At 35.7% G+C, this 20,979-nt stretch overlaps 1 protein-coding gene across 1 annotated transcript in view; it reads left to right on the top strand.

The window, feature by feature from the left end:
• LOC137389472 (stalled ribosome sensor GCN1-like) overlaps positions 1 to 20,979 on the top strand; it is a 58,366-nt gene that overhangs the window by 11,506 nt on the left and 25,881 nt on the right. Inside the window, exons 12-26 of the mRNA XM_068075499.1 lie at positions 91 to 240; positions 1,759 to 2,099; positions 2,409 to 2,565; positions 3,894 to 4,036; positions 5,622 to 5,782; positions 6,585 to 6,675; positions 6,780 to 6,899; positions 11,398 to 11,590; positions 12,264 to 12,529; positions 13,194 to 13,418; positions 13,905 to 14,044; positions 15,048 to 15,237; positions 15,836 to 16,072; positions 16,513 to 16,707; positions 19,836 to 20,082. Of these exons, the coding sequence (XP_067931600.1) occupies positions 91 to 240; positions 1,759 to 2,099; positions 2,409 to 2,565; positions 3,894 to 4,036; positions 5,622 to 5,782; positions 6,585 to 6,675; positions 6,780 to 6,899; positions 11,398 to 11,590; positions 12,264 to 12,529; positions 13,194 to 13,418; positions 13,905 to 14,044; positions 15,048 to 15,237; positions 15,836 to 16,072; positions 16,513 to 16,707; positions 19,836 to 20,082 (2,856 nt within the window). The remainder of the gene's footprint in view (positions 1 to 90; positions 241 to 1,758; positions 2,100 to 2,408; positions 2,566 to 3,893; positions 4,037 to 5,621; positions 5,783 to 6,584; positions 6,676 to 6,779; positions 6,900 to 11,397; positions 11,591 to 12,263; positions 12,530 to 13,193; positions 13,419 to 13,904; positions 14,045 to 15,047; positions 15,238 to 15,835; positions 16,073 to 16,512; positions 16,708 to 19,835; positions 20,083 to 20,979) is intronic.

Below are 20,979 nucleotides of genomic sequence, written 5' to 3'. Positions count from 1 at the left end.
CAACCTTTTCCACTCAATATATCTGTAAGACCTGTCTCTAATAACTTTAGAGGAAGTGCTCTATTTGCACTATAATATATGTATTTTCAGTTGATTCATTAGAGATGCTTCAGCCTTTTGAGTCACAGCTGGTCGCTACTCTTACTACTGCCCAAGGTCAGCCCGCACAGATTCCTCTCGCCTGTGAGGCTGTGTACGCCACTGTCCTTCTCCTCCGACTTTCCAGGCCTCAACTCTTAGGTCAGTACTCTGTCATTTTTCTAATCTATTTTTTATTCTCACAATTCAATATTTTATAGCTGCAATTTGCTATTATCACTGCATATATCATATCTTTGAATCTGTTATTACTACTGCGTATATCTTTGAACCATGCTAACTCTTGGCTTGAATTGATAGTTTTAATTGCTGCGGTCATTTTTAGTCTCAAATAGCTTTTAAAAATAAGCCAAGTTCTGGCATAAACTTTTGTTATAGGAGTTGTTGGTCTCAATCTCTCTGTAAGCTAGGAGCAACTTAAAAAAATACTAGTTGTTTTTCTAGTATTGCTAGGTTTCGATTGTGAACTATGCTATAGTAGAAGACGTAAGATGACTAAAAGGGAATCAAGATTGAAATAAGATCGCAATAATATGTTTCAAGATTCTCTGTCACCTGCAACGTGAAGAGAATCTTCAAATCCCTGCCTACCTTTACAATTTTGGAATATCTTTACAATTGCCTACTTTCATCCGTGTGCGTGTAAGCCGCTCACAGGAGTTGCAACATCCATAGCTTTCGGCTTAATGACCTCATGTTTCAGAAGAAGTTGGTTTAATGAATTAATAAAGTTGAGTGTTGTTATTTGTTGACAAGTTGTTTTTTTGTATTAGTTTCAAACTATGTCTTTTACATATGAATTTATAAAGAAATTAAAGTATATTAGCAATTATATATATAGGCAAAATCTTTGATCAACTGCCATGGACGCGTTTTTGCGAAATTTAGAGTAGCTGTGTGGTAACTGAATTTTATTGATTTGTTACAACATAACCAATGATCTTTGGTATTTCTATGGCATTGGTAGTGATGCCCGAATATTTCTCTCGAAAATTAGTCTATATTTGCGAAGCAAATAATAATCTTTGATTGGAAATTGCAAGTTGAACGATACATTTTTTCTGACACTCGAACTTTTTATTTGCTATATGATTTTCGCAAACACCTCCTGTCTTAGAAAAAGAATAGGTTTTGTTGAGAACATTACAGCCGATTTATATTCAGACTTTAGTGAATACTCATATAATGAAAGTGACCGCACTGACTGATGGTGGTGAAAGCAATAGTGTTTTATGAGTAAGGAACATTGTAGAGGATCGTAATAGCTTCGTAGCTTCACATAGCCCCAGCAATGCACAAAATTTAGATAAATGGATTTTTTTGCATAGTTCTGTTCGTTAACATTTTAGCAGCATGAAACATGTAACAAAAATTTTCTAAATATTGTTTGAAATTTAAAAAATTGTATACATATCATGATGTAAAATCGGCGATTTTTCTGTAAAATGGCTGGCAGTAGGTCAAAAGCTAAATTCGCACATTGGTTGCAGTGGAAGGGTTAAATTAAAAATTATTCTCGGTTTGTCACAAGTAACCTCTTATACCATAGGATCGCATGGTCAACTACTTGACTGGTTAGATGTGTTTTGCATAAATGATAGCATATGCTTGTGGTAACCGCCATAAGCTGCTAAATACGCTAATATCAAATTGTTGCAGAAGAGGCCAGCCTGCAAATCTTGTGGAAAGTTGTGCTGGCTACAGATAAACCGCTCCTGTGCAATGACAGGCTGCTCTCATCAGCTTCAGACTCTGTCTTGCGTGCAATTGTCTCCCTTTCTGAGATGCTCGTGCTTGAACACCCTGATAAGATCTCAGTCAGTCTTACGGAACTCTACTTGCGCTGCCTCCTCTACGCTTCCTGCCACCACAGTTATTCGGTCAGACGGTCAGCCAAACAGACAGTGAAAAAAGTAGTCGCCGGTCTGGGAGGTCTTACTCTGTCTCTTGTTATGCTTCGTCTCCTCCTTCAGCTCCTCGATGAACAAAATTGGACTGAGGTGGCTACTTCTACTTTTGCTAACTCGCTGACTTTTTGCCTCAAGATAGCATAGATTTAGGCTAGATTTATGTATATAGACATAGTCTGCCCTTTTAACCAAGTTTTTGTTTGAGACATTGCCAATAATTTTTTTACATTGTTCTGGTAACGCGGGATCCCTAAAAACACGTTTAGGTTGCTTATCTAGGTCCACGGCTTACTATAGAGGTTTGCCTTTGTGAATAATTATATTCTCCCATTAAAGTCAGCCACATGTAAATTATAGCATGAGTTCATCAGTGCAAACTTTTTTTTTATTTGGCTGTAGATACTTGATGACAACAAAGAGGATAAAGTTGTCATGCTGACAGCCAAAGGTTTCGTTGAGACGTTGCACTGTGTCACCGGATTGACTAGCCAGGATAAACGAGAACTATCTCAGATTGCAATTGCAGCTATCTTGCCATCCCATCATCAGGCAATAGGTACTCTAAGCTTGCAAAAAGGCTTTGTGGCTCTTTATGTTCATCAATATAAACTCATACTTGTATGAGTTTATCTATTGAATAGGTATACTTGCTTACCATTTCAGTTTGATTTTATCAGACACTTTTTTAAAGGTGTGTCATAGTTTGAGGCTATATGTTGCCATTCATAGCTATACTAGATTAGGTAATGGATGTATAATTATGTTAAGTTTATCACTGGTCTAGAAAGCTCTGTGTCATGGATTATTTTAGTCATCAAATTAACGTGATGGCTTGCTAAATCCAATTTCTTGTTTCTGATTAGTTATCAGTTTTTACATAATTGATTTGCAAGCATCACAGTCAAGTCTCCACTTGGTGCCAGCTGATTGCATTTATTTGTGATAGTTTTTTTGTTTTCAATCATTTAAATTTGAGGAATTGATGACCATTGCTTGCATTTAAATAATCACCATTACCTAGGTGATCATGGTTCGTATTTTGAATGCATGTTTATCTAGCTCAGATATCTTGTTTATGATATACCAGTTGACTTGGTAACCTTTTTGCCGGGTCGAAATATGGCAAAACGACCGAAATATGTTAAGTTTTTTGTTGAAAATTCAATAAAATCGTTACTCTAAAAACATACGTGGGTTGAACTCAAATTTATTTGTATTGGTAAGTTATTTTGAACATAAACATCCATTCACATATATATTACAGCAACTTTCTATGTAGGTTATACTTTGAAACATTCTTTTCAGCAGAGACCAACACCGCAGCCCTTACACCGTGTTGTTATGTGTGGTCCTTTATCATCACTTGAGCTACTATAACCATCTCTTTTCTCATTGTGTTTTAAATTTAGCATTTACATCACTGCAGTCATCTGAATTATTTTCATATCAATCAGTCAAAGAATTATTGACCACTGCGAGATAAAATAAATTTTTAGATTTTTGCTTAGAATGTCAAGTTGTGCATGGACTTATTTTGTCTCCATCCATTCTTAGTAGGATCGCGTTTTATTAGCTTATAGCATAACGCACTGCACTATCAGATAATTCTTTCATATTGTTAATCATAGATAAATACGTTGCCTACGATATTTAGGACTTAATAACATGGATATCATTTTTCTGTGTTACGATGCGACAACTTTATCAACTTCTACCGAAAATAACATAATTTTGTTTTTCAACGGTACCGATAAACACATTACATTGTTTTCCCAGCAAAAGGGTTAAGTGTCTGTCGATCATTGCGCTATCATACTTTAGAGGTGTACTATCATACTGTAGAGGTGTGCTATCATACTTTAGTGGTGTACTATCATACTGTAGAGGTGTACGAGAAGGATAGCTGGCTCAAGCTGCTTCGTCGGCTGAAAATTTCTCCGAGCAAACTCATAGAAGAAAGTATGGGTGAAGTACTCCCCCTTCTTACCTCTAGGAGCCAAACCGATGTGACTAGCGCTACTCTTAAGGTAAGGCGATCATGCATCTTTTTCTCAACCCTTACTAGTTTTCTAGCCGATTGGCTCGTAGGTAACAGCGATCATGATCTGTTACTGCCGGCTATTGGACTACTTGTAATTCTTACTTTAAGAAGCTTGGATGTAAATCTTACCACTTTTGCAGACAAACAATTAATCATTGTTGGTTTAAGGCAAATTTTTTAATAGCAATAGAAAAGCGCTCAATCAACACATTTTGTTGCACACCATTGAAAAGTTATTTGAGAGCATTTTAAATTGTTAATGGAGTTAGTAGCCTGTTTGTTCTCCTAGGTACACATATTCTATGAAATCGCTTCCTTTTAAAGTCCTTTAGTACCTCTATACCGCCAACTGGTTTCCATAATCATGAACCAAGTGTGAGATTTTGCTGATTATACTTTTATAAAAATAGAGTCATGCCGACGTGTCATAGACATAGATCTTCTATATCTCAACATCTTGTCATCTAGCTCTACATGCATCTGATTCGCTATAATGACTAATCAGAACTAGATGTATAGCAGGATATAAGTACTGTTAGCTGTGTCATAAGTTCCCACCATAGGTGTCCTCTGTGACTTCTTTTTATACACAAGGTTTAAAGAAAAGGTAGTTTGTTGCCCTGAATTAGCTAGTTTACACGATCAAGTTGTTAGGTGTTCTATTTTATTCTGTTGAGTTGGCAATCTCAACTCGGCAGTAAAATTCATCAATCTGCCTGCTCAATGTCATTTAACATTGTTTTCAAGATTAAAATACAAATTCATGGCCACCATTTTCGCTGTTCATTTAACAAGGGAAGGTGTGTGGCTGCAACCCAGTCATGCATATTTCTGGACAATCAGCTTTGACCGTAATAGCGTTGAGTTCTTCCAAATTGGTTTCTAAAATGAATGGTCTCTGAAATTTAGCTATAAATAAAACAGGTTTCGTACTCCTTTAGACGATTTGGTTCTAGTAATAGCTCTTAGTGATGTCATACATAATATGACGCCCTTTCACAGTGTATTTCCGTTTGTTGAATAAATTGTTGTGATTCACGTTTTCTAATATCTTAATTTGGATATATTGATCTGTTCTATATTTAGGTTGTCACTAGCATCTGTTAGTCATTAGTTACAGCTAATTGGTTTTGTAAGCATTTCTTATACAAATATTATTGTATGGTAAGTTGCATCTACACTTATGCCGGATATGAAATTCATGTCATGTACATGAGAGCATATGGACTAAGTCTTCAACTCACAACTTGCACCATGATTATGCATCTTTTTTGCTGTTTTCTTCATTTTTTGTGGGTCACGTATTACGATTTTGAATTGTTTTATGCTCCCAGTGTATTTTGACAAGAACTCTGCACATAATTTATTCAAATTCGTACAAAGTGATTGTTTTATTCGCTATGTTTGTTATGAGTTATTTTTAATGCGCATATATTTATACACAATTATACTGCGGTGAACGAATTTTCACCATATTTACTTTCCTTATCTCATTGTTACAGTCAACTTATCCTTTTGGTAGTAATAACTATAAATTATGTAATTATAAGTTTCCTGAACATGTATGACAGACGGTGGTGAGGATCAATGGCTGCCAGACGGTACCCTTGTTGCTCCAGCAGTGTAAGGCACTTCTTGAGGAAGACCCAGCCATGACTCAGGTGACTGCTGAGGAGTACAATATATTCTCATGGCCAGAGGGAGAGCTATACGACACCTCCGTGATTGAAAAGTAAGTATTGTCTCCACTCGCTCTTTACTCTCTCATCAGATCTTTTAGAGGCTCTCAACCAAGTGGCCATTGCTTTCTAGATACCATGTTATCTTCTGATTTATATAAACTGGCAGCTTCAACTTGTGGCAGCAGTATAACAAAAAACAAACATCTTTTGTACTACAATGAATATCAACTATGATGATCCTATACAAATATTTTGCTGACGTGCACTAATTATTGAAACTGTTCCATGTCATTCCAAGTCATGTTGCAGTGCAAAGCTCCTTTTTTTATGCTGTAGCTGTCTAGGCTCTATGAATATCCAAATTTGATACAATAAGGTTAGCATTATTCATATCTTTTTCATTTAACCAGCTCATGGAAGTTTTAAATTATTTCCACAAATCTGTGTGATGTGGTCTGTTCCACTTCTATTAGTGTTACTGTTCTAGAGTGTAAAGTTATGATAATAATAATAGACTGTGTACCATATAAAAGTTACTATATGTGGAGGTATTTTATATTAACACCTGGATGCTATTGGTAGTAATACATGTAGGTCAACTCATGAAGGAAAATAAAAAAAAATCCTATAAAGTTGAGCTTTAGTACATCTTTTAGCCAGTTTTATTACTGTTCAATCACAGAAGGTTATGTCTGCGCTCTGGCGTAGTGGGAAGCATTTACTTGTACTAAAAGAGCATAGCAAGTTGACGGTATTTTTGATTGATCCAAATCAACTGCTGCAACTCTTATTTCATATCTGATGTGAGGAGTAAGTAGAAGTTGTTACTATGGTGATGCGTACAACTTGCAGGAACAAAGAGTCTGATGACATGAGAAACATGAAGCGTGAGAATAAGCTCTACTCATACCAGGATCAGCTTATGGAGTTGGAGCTGCGCAAGGTAACAGCTTTCTGGCACTTATGTTTGCAAGAATTTGGAACTACTCTACATATGGTATTATTTATTTTCAAGTAGTAGACACTCATTACTTATAACTGCTGTAGGAACTGGAGGCAAAGCGACGTGCTCAGGGCAAAGTTACAGAGAAACTGAGTAAGAAGCAGTTAGAAGCAAAGCAAGCTCAGCTCAAGATTGAGAGCGATATTCGTAGTAAAGTTAGCAAGGTGGGGTAGTCTATCTCCCTAGTGTTTATAATTATCAGTTTACAGCCTAGTCATGGTCACGCTCATTCCTTTCATCGGTTCTAATTATTACAGCAAACAAAAGTATGGACCAAAGTGTTTAGTTGCTATAATTAGCTTTTATCATCGTGAGTTGGTTATTACCGCGATTGACATCTCAGTGGCAGCCCCGTAGCTTGTATTGCAGTAGACCAACATCCGAACTGTTGGTTGTTTAAAGGACTCCGTCATGTCTCGTCTATACAATGAGGAGAGTTTAATCGCTAATTTCAATTTGCAAACAGATGTGATCACTATAAAAGCGAACCAAACATTTCCAGCTTTGCTGACGGCCTTCACGATATGTCTTTGGTTCCGTTCACCGGCTTCACGTTATTGGTCATCTCAAAAGACGATGTTTACGTATTTACCTGCTGACCTCGGAATGGATGGTGTTTATCTTTCGCTGCTGCCTGGATATATTCTCTTCTCCATAAACAATGACTTCATTATTGCCACAAAGACAGTAAGTACACTAAAGTTGTTCACTTAAAACCGTTAGTGATTTTATTTTAAGATTGTCTTGTATACTTGTACACTCTTTTAATATACACCATTGACTTAATACATGACAAAGATCAGTTTAAACAAGCAAAGTGCAATGCTGATATTTGCAGATGGTTGATATTTGTTTAGATGGTGAAATCACCATGTTTAGCAAGGCAAAATTTGTAGCCACTGAAATTAATTGTTCAATTAAAATGTGACTGGATGGCCTATATTCAATGGCCTACTTGCAGATTACTAACTTCTAGCAGAAAATTAGGTGTCACAATTGCTACACTCTGTTATTAGAGAAAATATTGCAATTTTATTTTATTTAAATGCTTTTAAAAATACATAGTTGATATAAATTTTGTTATATCAACCACAGGTTCTGGATATTTCTAAATTTATGGTGACCAAGCCCTCTCCGCGATATAAGAAAAAACTTTATATTAAGAATATTTTATCTGTTGGTGATTATCATCATTCGTTAAGAATATGCACAATCATCATATACTAAAATCTGAGCTTTGTGTCACTTATTTGATGAACATTGAAAAATGATTTAATCTCGGGTGAACTTCACCACCATGCTCTATTTTCATCGAAATTCTGTAACTGGATACTCAAATATTGTGTTTGATTAGCTTGCTCAGTCTTTGAATTGGCGAAGTGTGTGCATATATGAATACAAGTCGTTACACAGCAGTGGTTTTTTGTGGCAAAACTAAACAGGTCTAGTTTTTGGCACAATTACATATAGTACTGGCTAGAAATGATGGTCTTCGACAAAAAACTTTTAACAATTTATCAGGTCGAAAATTGGTCGGTTTTAAAAGAAATTCGAATGTTAACAAAATTAGACGTTTTCTTTCACTAGGTTCTTATATATCGATAAAGAGAAAAAGATGGCTTTTGTTGGCTACTCTAACGTTTCAAGTACTATCATGACATTTTGGTGTCACAATATTACTAATATTCAAGTTTTCACATTCCACTTTTGTTTTGTCATGACTTATTTCCAATATTTAAGCATTTATGTTTACATAATGTACTGTTGTATATGCCTAAGCTTATATTCTGTGACAACTAAAAATTTAGTAGTTATGTTATGGTACAGTAAACATGTTTTATGCAGGCTGATGATAACACCTGGCATCATGCATGTGTGAATTGGAATACGTCGGGAGTTGGAAATATTTTCCTTGATGGTGAAAATCTCAGAAGCTCTCACAAGATGGCTGTTCGACTCCAATTGGATGCTGGAACCCTGTTTATTGGCCAGCTTCGTTCTCACAGATCTCCTTCATCGTCGCAGCAATCATTTTTGGGACAAATAACTGAACTTCAATTTTGGAAAACAGACAAGATTGCAGCTTCAGAAGTTATGTGCTTTTTAAACTCGTCGATGTCACAATACATTGTGTTTTCTTGGAAAGTCTCGGAACAGTTAGATGCAACGATTATTAACCCAGAGCCTGCGAGTATAGTATATATTGAGAGAAAAAATGTCACAGTTGAGCAATGTGCAACTAAATCAGAGGCATTCGAGTACCAATCTGGAGATAGTATGGTTTATTATGTGAATAATATTGTGTTGAACGAAACTGTGAGTACTATGACAAATACCACTACAATTTACCCAATCTTGAACAGCACATCGGAAACTTCGGATGTGACACCTCAGAAATCTTGTTCTACAATCTCCCTGGATGTGCCAACAATCTCTGCAAGTTCCGATGTTTTAAAAAACTTCAGACATAGTACCTCTAAGCGCTTACTGAGAACAACAGTTCATAGTTTAAATGATAGAACAAATCCATTTCAGTCATCGCTACCAGAAGCTACAGTAACACACTCTGTATCCAGTTTCTTGCCGACAACTGAGAGTCATAATTTGATTGAAAACCCTGTTCTGTCACGAACATTACCAGAAGAAATTACAAAACCCAATTTTCTGCAAGCGTACTTGAAACACTTGTCTACATCTGCAAATTATACTGTTACCACGACAAGCGTGTTCTACTTAACTGATAACAAATCAGATTTTATCCCTGAAATTGTCCACGAAGCAAATGTAACAGCCAAATCAGCACCTCAGGTACAGATTTCTCAAGGTTTGCAGTGGGTTACGACACCATCAGCAAACATCACTAGTTCGATGATTGTACAGGAGACTTCAGAAAATGATATGTCAACTACTGCTTTTACTTCATATTCAACTTCCTCTCACCAAACTGAAGTTCTGCCCAAGTTTCCCATTAATATAACACTTGAAAAGTTTAATACTCCTAATGATGTGCTATGCATTTTGCAAACATCTACTAATTGGGTACCTCATCCTCCTATCACGAAAACATCAAATCTGCCAACTATCAAATCATACCTTTTTAATAAGAGTTCCGATGTACCGAAATCGACTCCAGGGTCATGTATGTGTAGTTGTGATACAATCACAAGTAAGCTACAGCTGAATATATTGGTGCCCTCAGATTTGCAATCTCGACATAAAAGAATGCTGAATTTTTCTGTGACATTTGCTCCATCTGATTACTCTTTGTATAAACCAGATGTACCACTTGTGGACTTCAATTTTACAACAGCTCAGCCGGTCAACAGTACTGTTCAAGTGGTCAAACGCTTCATACCCAAGTTGGACAATGATACAGATGTGATCGTAATAACTCCAGTTATTCCACCCATCAACCATACTCCTAAAGATGCACCTGGTGCCCAGTTCATTGGTGTCATTGCTACCTCATTTTTCATTCTTTTGATTTTGTCTATTATCCTCTCCGACATACCATATTTTATCAAATGGAATCATACACTCTCAAAAAATTGGCGGCACTGTCTGCGGTGCAAACGATGTCGAAAAGCAACTGATTCACAGAAAGCGAGAAGAAGATATAGGAGGGCACCATGCAAAATAAGTATGATACCAGAATTTAACAGCACCTGTTCATCAATGTTAGATTGCTCCGACCTTTCTGCATCAATTGCAGATTCAAGCCGTGGTGAAACTGCCAGCTTATATTCTACTTGCAATGAAGTCGAACTTTGAGTTGAGAATTTTATTTCTTATTATCAGTTCCTCTTGACAATTAAGGCATAGTAATTTTTTACCCTGTTAGTTCAAATTTTCTTGTGCCATTCTGTATCCATACTGCATCTAGCTTAGCAGTCAAGTTCATGATGAATCCAGATACATGTACCATAGCACAAACACAATATATACTTAGCTCGAGATTTTTAAAATAAGTAATTTTTATTTTTGTATTTATAAATAATATATGGTTTGTCACTTCATGAATGTCTTCATTTTGTGTCAATAATTCATCAACTTCATTAAGGGTACCAGTTGTATTGTGATGTTTGATGGGCACTTTCTACTGCAATAAAAATTAGAAATTCTTAAACAAACATCCCATTCATATTACGAAGTTTGCTTATAGCCAGTAGTTAGTCAAGAAAACCAACAGACCATTAACCATGTTTCTAGTAAACTGGCCAGCATAGCTGGGGTAAGACTGGTATACTTAAAGCTTTGTTTGCAATAATTTCTGTCGCATTTTTAACTTACTAAACATTTAATTTGATAAAAAAACTTTTCCAAGTTTTATTTCATCTATATTATTTTTTAGTTTATAACTTTTTTCATCCGAATTAATTTTATTTAGTAGTTCATTCTATGCTTTTAATAACCTCCTTTAACTATGCAACTGCAAATGCTCCTATCATGATGTATACTGATACAATCATGATGTTAGCGAGTCTCCGAAAGGCTCATTATGTTGCTGCTTAACTGTATTGAGCAGCTTCTATGATAAACTCAGTGGCTTCATTTGAAAGAGCATGTGTGTGTATATGCTGTCGGTACCAACTGGTAAACTTCAAAATATTTTTTGATCTGATTCATATCCTCAGTCGAATAAACATCACATTGTTGTTGTAGTTGGACAAGTGCGTCAAGCAGGTGGCATATATTATGTATAACATAGCTGACGCTGAATCACCTGCCGTTGCTCACCTCCTGCCTAACATCTGTGAAATTGTCGTACCTTTGCTGAAACATCCAGTGCCTGCAGCACATCTTCTCAGTGTTTTTATCAGGACTATCCAGACTGCCCTCAATGATAAGGCATTAGGTAAATTATTATGTGCCAAAGTAATATATTAACATTGACTTATAAATTTATAGTTAAAAAACCTCTAGTGTTTTTATTATGGGGTTTCTGCTCACTTCTTGTTTGGAATCATTTCCACAGATTAATGAGCTCTTGAAGCGTAGTGTAAATCTCTCAACATTATCTTGCTCATTTAAAATGTTTCATGACTGTTAGAGATGTTGAATTGTATATCATTAGTAAGTTTGGAGCGGATCACTTCTGTGTGTGACTTCAACCATGATTGAGTTACTGAGCTAGCATTACTATTCATTGGCAGTGTGTCAATCTAAAGAATGATTTTGGGCCAATTGCTTTGTGTTTTTTGAAGCTCTTTGAAGACTGCTTTTAGATTATAATTATTGTAAGTTATAATTAATGTAACTGTTTTAGTTTTTTTTCACCAGTTTCTACAGAATATTTGAGTTGTTACAGAATTCTACAGATAAGTTTGAGACTTCTTTAAAATACTTTGTAAAGTAGATGAAAATAATGTTAGCACCGCTGGTGAGCTCAATTTAATACTCACATATTGCTATACTTTACACATAGTGTGGTATGTTTTGAGCTTGTGTCATTGCTCTATGTCATATCCACTCGTGCGATTTAAAAAATTTGCAATAAAATAGTGAAGCTGGTCTGCTCTCATTTGCAGGTGCCTTGGTTGGATACCTGACCCTGAGGGTTTATGAGGTTGCCTGTGAATTACCTTCTAACTGGTGCTCAGAACCTCTGCTAGAGCAACGTAGCAGAGTGCTGAGAGATTTAGCTGTTGCTTCTCCCATGAATGCTGCCATGTTTGCCTGCTGCTACCCTCTGTTTAGGCAGATTCTTCAATCTACTGATATTGATGATGGGCAGAGACTAGCTATTCTCAGAATATTCAAGTCACACGCTGAACTCAGAAGTGACCTGGAAACGGTAAGGCTCGACCGATTAAACTTTCACGTTGTTTTGTGATGTCTTGAATTTAATTTTCTGTTACTATGCCATCAGAATTTAAATCTAATGACAATTTTGTAAAACTTATTTTTGTGTTTTTAAAACATCTAGAAAATTCATAAATCTTAACCAGCTACCCACACACTTACTTTAAAAATTTAAGCTATTGCTTAGATATATCTTATTTATACATAATTACATCAGAGCCCATATAGTGCTCAGTTTTATGAATTAACAGAGCTTAAGTAAGTTCCTCAAGTCTATTCAAGTCGTGCATGAAACTACTGGGCCATTCCTTTTAGCAATTGCTAGTTCTTTACATCTTTATAATATCTGGCCACACTGATAATATAATTATGTTATTTATGTTAATGCCATTCGTTCCATTAGTTTTTGGTTAAGGAATAAATTAAATTTCAATAAAATGTAAAGCTGAAGCCCTTTTCGTCATTAAATATTAAGGAAAGTAGCCAAAGTCGTAGTAGCAATTTTTGTTCTGCCCAGCTTTCTTAGGCCAGGTTCTGTTGTATCTTTGGTTTGTTGCAGTTTATTAGAGAAGACAATTCTTTGTCTAAATGATTAGCCAATATAATTGTATCCAACCCATCGCTATGTATTCTGGGAACACCAATTGCTGCTGTAGGATGGACCATCGATCCTACCCAGGTGTGACATGCTCAAAGTTCTACTGCACTTGGCCGATACCTGCTCAAAGCAAGTTGTTGCTAATGCCCGTACTGTGTTAATCAGTGTGTGTGCGTGTGCCAGTGGGGAGGATGGCTGCACACTGGCTGAAGATGATGAAATAGAAGTGCTGCAGGATGCTCTACTCTCGAGCTCATGTTTTATTCGGCTCCTTGCTTTACAGGTATATTCCAGGGAGACCTTGTTAGTCTAATATCTTTACTTAGAATACTCTGTGTAACTCCTTGCTTTACAGGTATATTCCGGGGAGACTTTGTTAGTCTAATATCTTTACTTAGAATACTCTGTGTAACTTCTTGCTTTACAGGTATATTCCAGGGAGAGAAAAGTTAGTCTTTTTTTGATTAAAATACTCTGTGTAATTTCTTTGTTAAATGATTATGTCTCTGTCTTATGCCAATTTTACCCATTTAGTACAATTACAAAATTTGCTTTACCCATATGCCTTAAAGCCAGCAGATGTAGCTCTCTGACCATTTACCAGTCAGGTTCAGATATTGACTAGTCTATAGAATTCTCTATTTTAATTACATGCCTGCAATGCAAACTTCTCTATATGTAACTGTGACCCAACACCCATGCCTTTATCTCTTGACCCTATGAATGACTTTTAGTCACATGTCACTCTAAAATAGTCTAAATGGTTCAGGGCATGGATGAGATGATTGATGCCCTTCCCACACCTGATGCTGATCTGGCTGCTGATCTGGCTGCTGGACACAAACTTATGAAGCGTCTTTGGATTGCTAGGTTTGATGTTGATGAACCTGTCCGCAAGCTAGCAGTTCAGTAAGGCTATTCCTCTGTCTTTTAATACAACTTTAGGATATCCTATCCATCGTGTGCGCGCATGCGTGTTCTTGCTTTTTAGATTTGCGATTGTTTTTTCAGATTTTGCATGCACAAGATTCGGATGAGTATGATATGGTAGTTTATTATCTCATCAGTTACGGTCAACTATAACAGTGAAACTGACTTAAAGTTTTATTCTTTAGACTCTTCAACTGACAATCCTTTCCTTTAAAAAAAATATTTATTTTCGTTTCGCATGTTGTGATGGTGGTTTCAAACCTATGAAGTCACTCCATGGCAACATTTGCTCTATATGTCGACACTGTCACATGGCGGTGCAAACATTCTTATAAGAATACATTGCATTTAATGCAACTCATTCATGAGCCTAAAAAGACGATTAAAACTTCAAGTAATTACATATAGCAGTAAATAACTAAACACATATTATATGAAACTACCGGAAAAAACTAGATGTAAAGAGCTAAATTACACATAAAACTAAATAAACTATTATTAATAAACTATTGATTAATTAATAAAAAGAGACACGTTAGTGGAAGTGTCAGCGTCGCAATGCATAAGATCAGCGATAGAGTGAGTGATAGGTATATAATGTATACGTATCATCATATATACCATTTATAGTATATATGGTGTGTATGGTATACATGCTATATAAGGTGTATATACTATATATATATGGTGTATACAGTATATAGTGTATACAGTATATAGTGTATACAGTATATAGTGTATACAGTGTATATGGTGTGTACATGGTATATAGGGTATATAGGGTATATAGGGTATATAGGGTATAGAGTAACGATATGTATATATGGTATATAGGACAGAGTAATGATGTCTTTAGCTATAGTTTTTACACTTTTAATTACATTGTTCCATCTTTATCATTGCCACGCTATCAGTTTAACGGCTTTTATCAGGTGATGGTTTTAGGGTATAACTTATTTCAACTGTTTATTATCCTTTTCAGAATATGGAACAAGCTAGAGTTAGAGTTGGATGGAGCCATCTGTGAGGATGTGCTCTCAGATATCACCAGTGATGTTGAGTCAATTAGAAACTCTGTGGCAGACGCACTACGTGAGCTCTTACAGAAATACAAAAAAAGTATCCCTAACGTGCTGGAGATATCGATGGCGTTGTACGAAGAGAAGCTTTATGTATGTTTCTTTTCTTTGGCATTTCATGACAACAAAAAATTTTTGTTTACGAAAGACTTCCTATAATGTTAATAATAGACCATTTTTCATATTTTAATTTAGATAAAAGACAAATTTTGATTTGCTTCATTCTTTAATGTACTTTTAACCATCTCCAACACATTTTACAGCAGCTTGTGTAACACTTTGTATGAATTTATATAGTTAGCTATGGCGTAGGCTATATGTAGGCGTACTCAACCAATTCAGTTACAAGCAAAATAGTGAGTTGACCAAGTTTTTATTGGCAGTTATCTCAATATAATACGCAATGAAAAATTCAGTTCATGAGCACAGTATTTTATCAGTAGTAGCAGCAGCAGTAGTAGTAAGAACCATAGATTACTAGGTTATGTAAAACATTGGACATAAAAATGGGAACAACTGTTTCAGTAATACCAAAGTTCTTTGCATGCAAAGGTTTTCGCAAAAGCACAGCATTTGCTGCTATCACACAACTATTTAAAAAAATTTTTACTTCATATGATCTTTGTTAGTTTTTGTAAAACAATTTAAATTCTTTGTGTTTTCAATTTTCTAGGATTCATTTTTCTTGCAGAGGGCTCCACCGGTGCTGGATAATTTTGGAAGAATTGTGGAGCAGCAGGGCATCGACCAGTGGAAAGCAAGAGAGGGTATTGCTAGCCTTTTCAAGAAGTTGGCTCCTATCTTTACCAAAGAAAATGTTGAGACACTCATTAACTTCTATGTACCGGAGGCGCTGCACGACAGAGAACAGCGGGTGGCCCTCGCCATGCGATCAGCTGCTGTTGAACTCATTGAGCACCATGGCAAGGTAAGGATTTTATGAGGGTTTGGACATTTTTAACTTTGGTATATTGGCGAGTGTGTTTGCGTGTTAGCATTTTGGGGTTTAAGACAAGCTAATGCAGAAAATACTTCATGATGTGATTCTGTTGATTGCCTCCTTAACTCTGTTATCGATATCGGAAGGCATAATAGGGAGGTGTCATCAGCATCAGTTTTCCTATTGCAGTCATCCTTCTTCATGCATCTAAGTATATAAATTGAAAGTTGCTGTATTACTACTAGCATGGTCGTTAGCCGCGTATGGTCGTTAGCCACGTTCATGTCTGATTGTTTAACACTGCTATAGGTGAAATAAGCTAGATACATGACATGCAGATAAACACAGTTCAAATGGTCTAGTTATTCCAATATGTTTGAAGTGACTAAGAGACATAAATACATTTCAATCTTGTCGGTGTATTTCAGGCAAACGTGCAGTCATTGTTGCCAGTGCTAGAGAAGACACTAACCACCCTGCCAGACACCGCGAGCTATGATGTAGTTAAGCAGGGAGTCATCGTCATGATGGGTAACCTCGCCAAGCATCTCGATAAAGATGATGCTCGAGTGAAGCCCATCGTCGCTAAACTCATCTCCTCACTCTCAACTCCATCACAACAGGTAAGGATAGCCTTGGGTCTTTTGTGAAATTTATGTTTAAACTTGAAGTTAGCTGTTAGAATGTTCATTTGTTTGGTCAAAACTCTCTGTTACGTAGATTTGTAAACAGATTTTAAAAAAGAAAGCTCACAAGAAGAAACAGATGATAGTTCAAAATATGCTGCTCTGAGATTGTCTCATTTACCATGTTTCCATGAGGTGATGGTATATATGGATAATTCAGTTCTGTGATTGTGACAGATGCAACATTTTGCCTTTCACAACTTTTGGCTAGACTATGGTTCAAGCGTAACAAATGACCGAAGGCTTAACTATTTAAATGTTAAAGGGATAGATCCTTCCTCTATCCTACACTGAGACACTGATATTAAAGCTATCAATCATTTTAATATTTTCCATTGTTGTGTCTATTCAATCGGTTGAACTTCACCAAGATCCAAAACCAAAGAGATTCTGTTCGCTGAGTACAGTGAAAATATTAACCCAGTTTAGTTGAAGAACCTTTATTTGATGTGTGGACTTTTTTTACATGCGATAATAGTTTAATTTGTTGACACATCATTATTTTTTGGACTTTTGCTGGATATGATCTGATTATTATTTTTGTTCTAATTCCTAGATGAGCGGTTGCAGTTTAGTGTATACACTAAACTGTATACACTAAACTGTATATACAGTAAACTGTGTATAGACTAAGTGTATACTGCAACAAGAACACGGTTTAAGACATTTTTGTGACTGACGCATAGTATAATATAATTATATTATTTAAATCTATAGTAAAATATATACAGTCAAACATGGATAACTCGAACTTCACGGGACCGAGCGAAAGTGTTCGAATTATCAGAGCGTTCAAGTTATCAAAGCACTGTCACAAGTCCATGTATTTACTTATTTATTAGTAGATACATGTACATATACAAACTATAATATAAATCAAAAGCACAAATGGCTTGTTTCAAATTAAATGCTTCTAATGTAAAGTTTAAAATGTTTTTATCCAAAAGTATAGAGATTTTTCTATCACTTGAGATTGGTTTGTTGTTTGAGGTGATGTTATTGTCAGGACGTTTTTTAGATTGACATTGGCAAAACTTGATCGTTGTTGAAATGCTTAAAAGAAAAGACATATTTTCTTTTGAGCGTTTTACCCACGATCAATTTTGCCGATTTTTCTTGAAGTTTATGCAAAGATTACCTCACTTTACTTTGCTTCCGAAGGGCGATCGCTAAGCGGATGTTTGGTAAAAATCAAATTTCACCAAACCTTTAGAAAAGTCGTTGACAAAAATATTTTGCCGATGGTGGTAATAACGACGCTTATGAATTACAAAAAGTTGAGGTTTACTTCTATGGCTTGGAATAAAGTGATTTTCTAAAGCGATAACAACCGTTTCGGTAGCCGTTGGGCAAAAAACAGTTCTAATTAACAGTGTTAAGTTCGAGTTATTTAAAGCAATTTATCATTACGTGGGAACGGACCAAAGAAACCGTTCGAGTTAACCATGTGTTCGAGCTATCCATGGGCGAGTTATCCATGTTTGACTGTATAATTTTTGGGCAGAGAAAGGTTTAGATGAGCTATAGCCAGGGTTTTATGAAGGCATATAAGAAAGAAAATGTGAGCCATTTCTTGACACCTTCTTTCTCGACAACCATTAAACGAACATTTTCTTATTTGGACCCAGCTCACCTTAGCACTAATGTACTAAATATCCTATTTTTATAGTTACATTATAAGCGGAAGCTCACAACCAGCTATCAATGACGGTATGATCTCTCATAGACACGCAAATAGATATGTTGTACTGCTGTATAAACATTGTTACTTTCTGTTGTAGCTATATTCAACGGAATCGTTTACTTCCATTGTTACCAATCTATATATATAAATTTCGTCTGTTTGTCTGTGTGTCCGCAATGTACTTTGGTATGTCCAGCTATAGCTATTAAAATTTAGGAATTAATAGCTCGCACTCTGCTGGATTTGAACTCTCCAAGTTCGCAGCCGCAGGTTTGTAAACAAATGGTCTAACCACAAGTCTCTGGAGGATCTTACGATTCATAGATCTTATTATATACTGTATACATGCTTTTCCCAATTTCACACGCTAAATGACGTAGTAATTGAAACTCTATTAATCCTATGAAACACGATACTTTTTTGTCCTCACCGTACTAGGGCTAATTTGTTTTTCGCAAAACAAAATCAACAATAATTTATCTCAAAATTAGGTTTTGCCGATTGTATCTCAGTTCTGCGTCATCTGTTATGGTGAAAACGGGCTCGCAAACAGATACGGAACAGATACTTTTTTGCAAGTGATAAAATTTTTGTTAAACGATTACTAAAATGCATACAAAAACTTTTTTCAAGTATGTTTTTAGTAAGCTAAATTCGTATGAATTAGATTCAGCGTTTATGTTACACGTCTGTCTTGAAAGTAAGAACTCTGCACGTAGCACATTGTAATGTTCTTGCAGATCATAACCACAAAATGCACTAAGGTTATTGTAGGTAACTGTAGTTATAAAGGACAACATATTATTTTGTTACTATTTTTAATGATGATTTTTACCAGGCAGTGATTGCATTAGATAATTACTATAGGTTTCTATTATATACCGCTCTATTTGTCTATACGATATTTTCGCCTTATGATGTCACCAGTGAACCGAACTAAAATCATATAATCGTATACCAAATAATTCTTCATTGTAATTGTAGCAAAACAGACTATATAGCGATTGCTTGCTAATGATTTCACTTTACATTTAAAGCCTTTACAGTTTTATTTTTCCTCCTAATTTAGTTCAACAAAACACTTCTTTCATGATATGAAATTTAAAAGTTACAATTGTTTGAAAAAGTTTGAAAACCTTTAGTTGCTCTCTTTTTTCTCTTAATTCATTAGAACTGCACAAAAAAAATGCTTTTATCGTGATATGAAGTTTAAAGTTATAATAGTTAATGTTGTATATGTTAAATAAAAATTAATTTGCTGTCAAGACTTTTAGTTCTCAGGCAACGCCGGGCATTCACCTAGTAATCAATAAAATGCTATTCTAGCCATTGATATTAGAATATTTTGTTATAGTGATACATGGTTTGGTGTTTTACACAGGTCCAGGAAGCTGTTGCCAGTTGTCTCCCTCCACTTGTACCATCCATCAAAGATGAAGTGCCTGAGATCGTTGCCCAACTTCTGCAGCTCCTTCTCAACTCAGACAATTTTGGAGAAAGGCGTGGCGCTGCATATGGACTTGCTGGTCTCGTTAAAGGAAGTGGTATTCTTTCACTCAAGCAGCTTGACATCATGAACACGCTGACTGCTGCTGTTCAGAATAAGAAGTTAGCTCAAGAAAGAGAAGGTAAAAAGGTCCTGATGGTGTATATTTTCACTCGCACCTATCGTCTAGGTTCTCCAAGCTGAACCTGTGGAGCAAATAGACATTGTATGCATGTCTGCTCTGCACAATTCAGAAATGAATGGTGTGCTCTGATCTGTAGGGATCTGGTTTAATCAAGGGTTCTTAGAAATTACATTGTGTTTACAGGTCAAGAGGCCAATTGCATTTTTCTTTTTTCAAAGTTATGGCTGGTTACTTCTATGACATTAAAACTTGTACCTGCGAACAGCAGGTATGCTGTAGCTAGGAAATTGTTTTTATACATTAGAATTTGCATATTTTTGCATGTAATATTGATTCTAGGTAAATCTCATAAGATTTATGTTCAGTGTTTGAAATGCCGCCCTGCTTTTTAACTTCAAGATAGCAATTATACAATTCAACCTCAACTACCATTCACTTCTTCATACGAATTGTTTGACATATGATGTAAAATTTGCGTGAATATGTCTTGACATACCCAAATAATTTCGAACATATGTTGTCAGAAGTTTCTAGAAACATTGCGAATATATAAATCTAGCAAAATAAGAGTACGCATCAGATCAATTCTCTAAAAGATCTCCGAATCTGTCGATTAGTTATAGTGAGGAAGAAAGTGAAGAGAAGAGAACCTGAGATCGTGGATAATAAAAGTGGCTGTGAGAATTAGGGATAAGTTTTACAAAAATTTCAAATATGAAAACTAAATTATATAAGATAGTTATGTTAATATATAAAGCTCACCTAGTCTAACTTACAATTGCTCTGAATTTTTTTTGTAACCTTGGCCGATGCGTTCCCCTCCTGCATCGCCACAGTTACCCCTCAATTTGCCTGTCTTTAACATAGAAGCATTGGAGCAATAAATACCATTAT

The sequence above is a fragment of the Watersipora subatra genome, chromosome 1 (genome assembly GCF_963576615.1).
Source record: "Watersipora subatra chromosome 1, tzWatSuba1.1, whole genome shotgun sequence".
Classification (NCBI taxonomy): domain Eukaryota; kingdom Metazoa; phylum Bryozoa; class Gymnolaemata; order Cheilostomatida; family Watersiporidae; genus Watersipora; species Watersipora subatra.
Note: the sequence above shows the minus strand (reverse complement) of the source record. Positions and strands in the feature narration are given on the sequence as shown.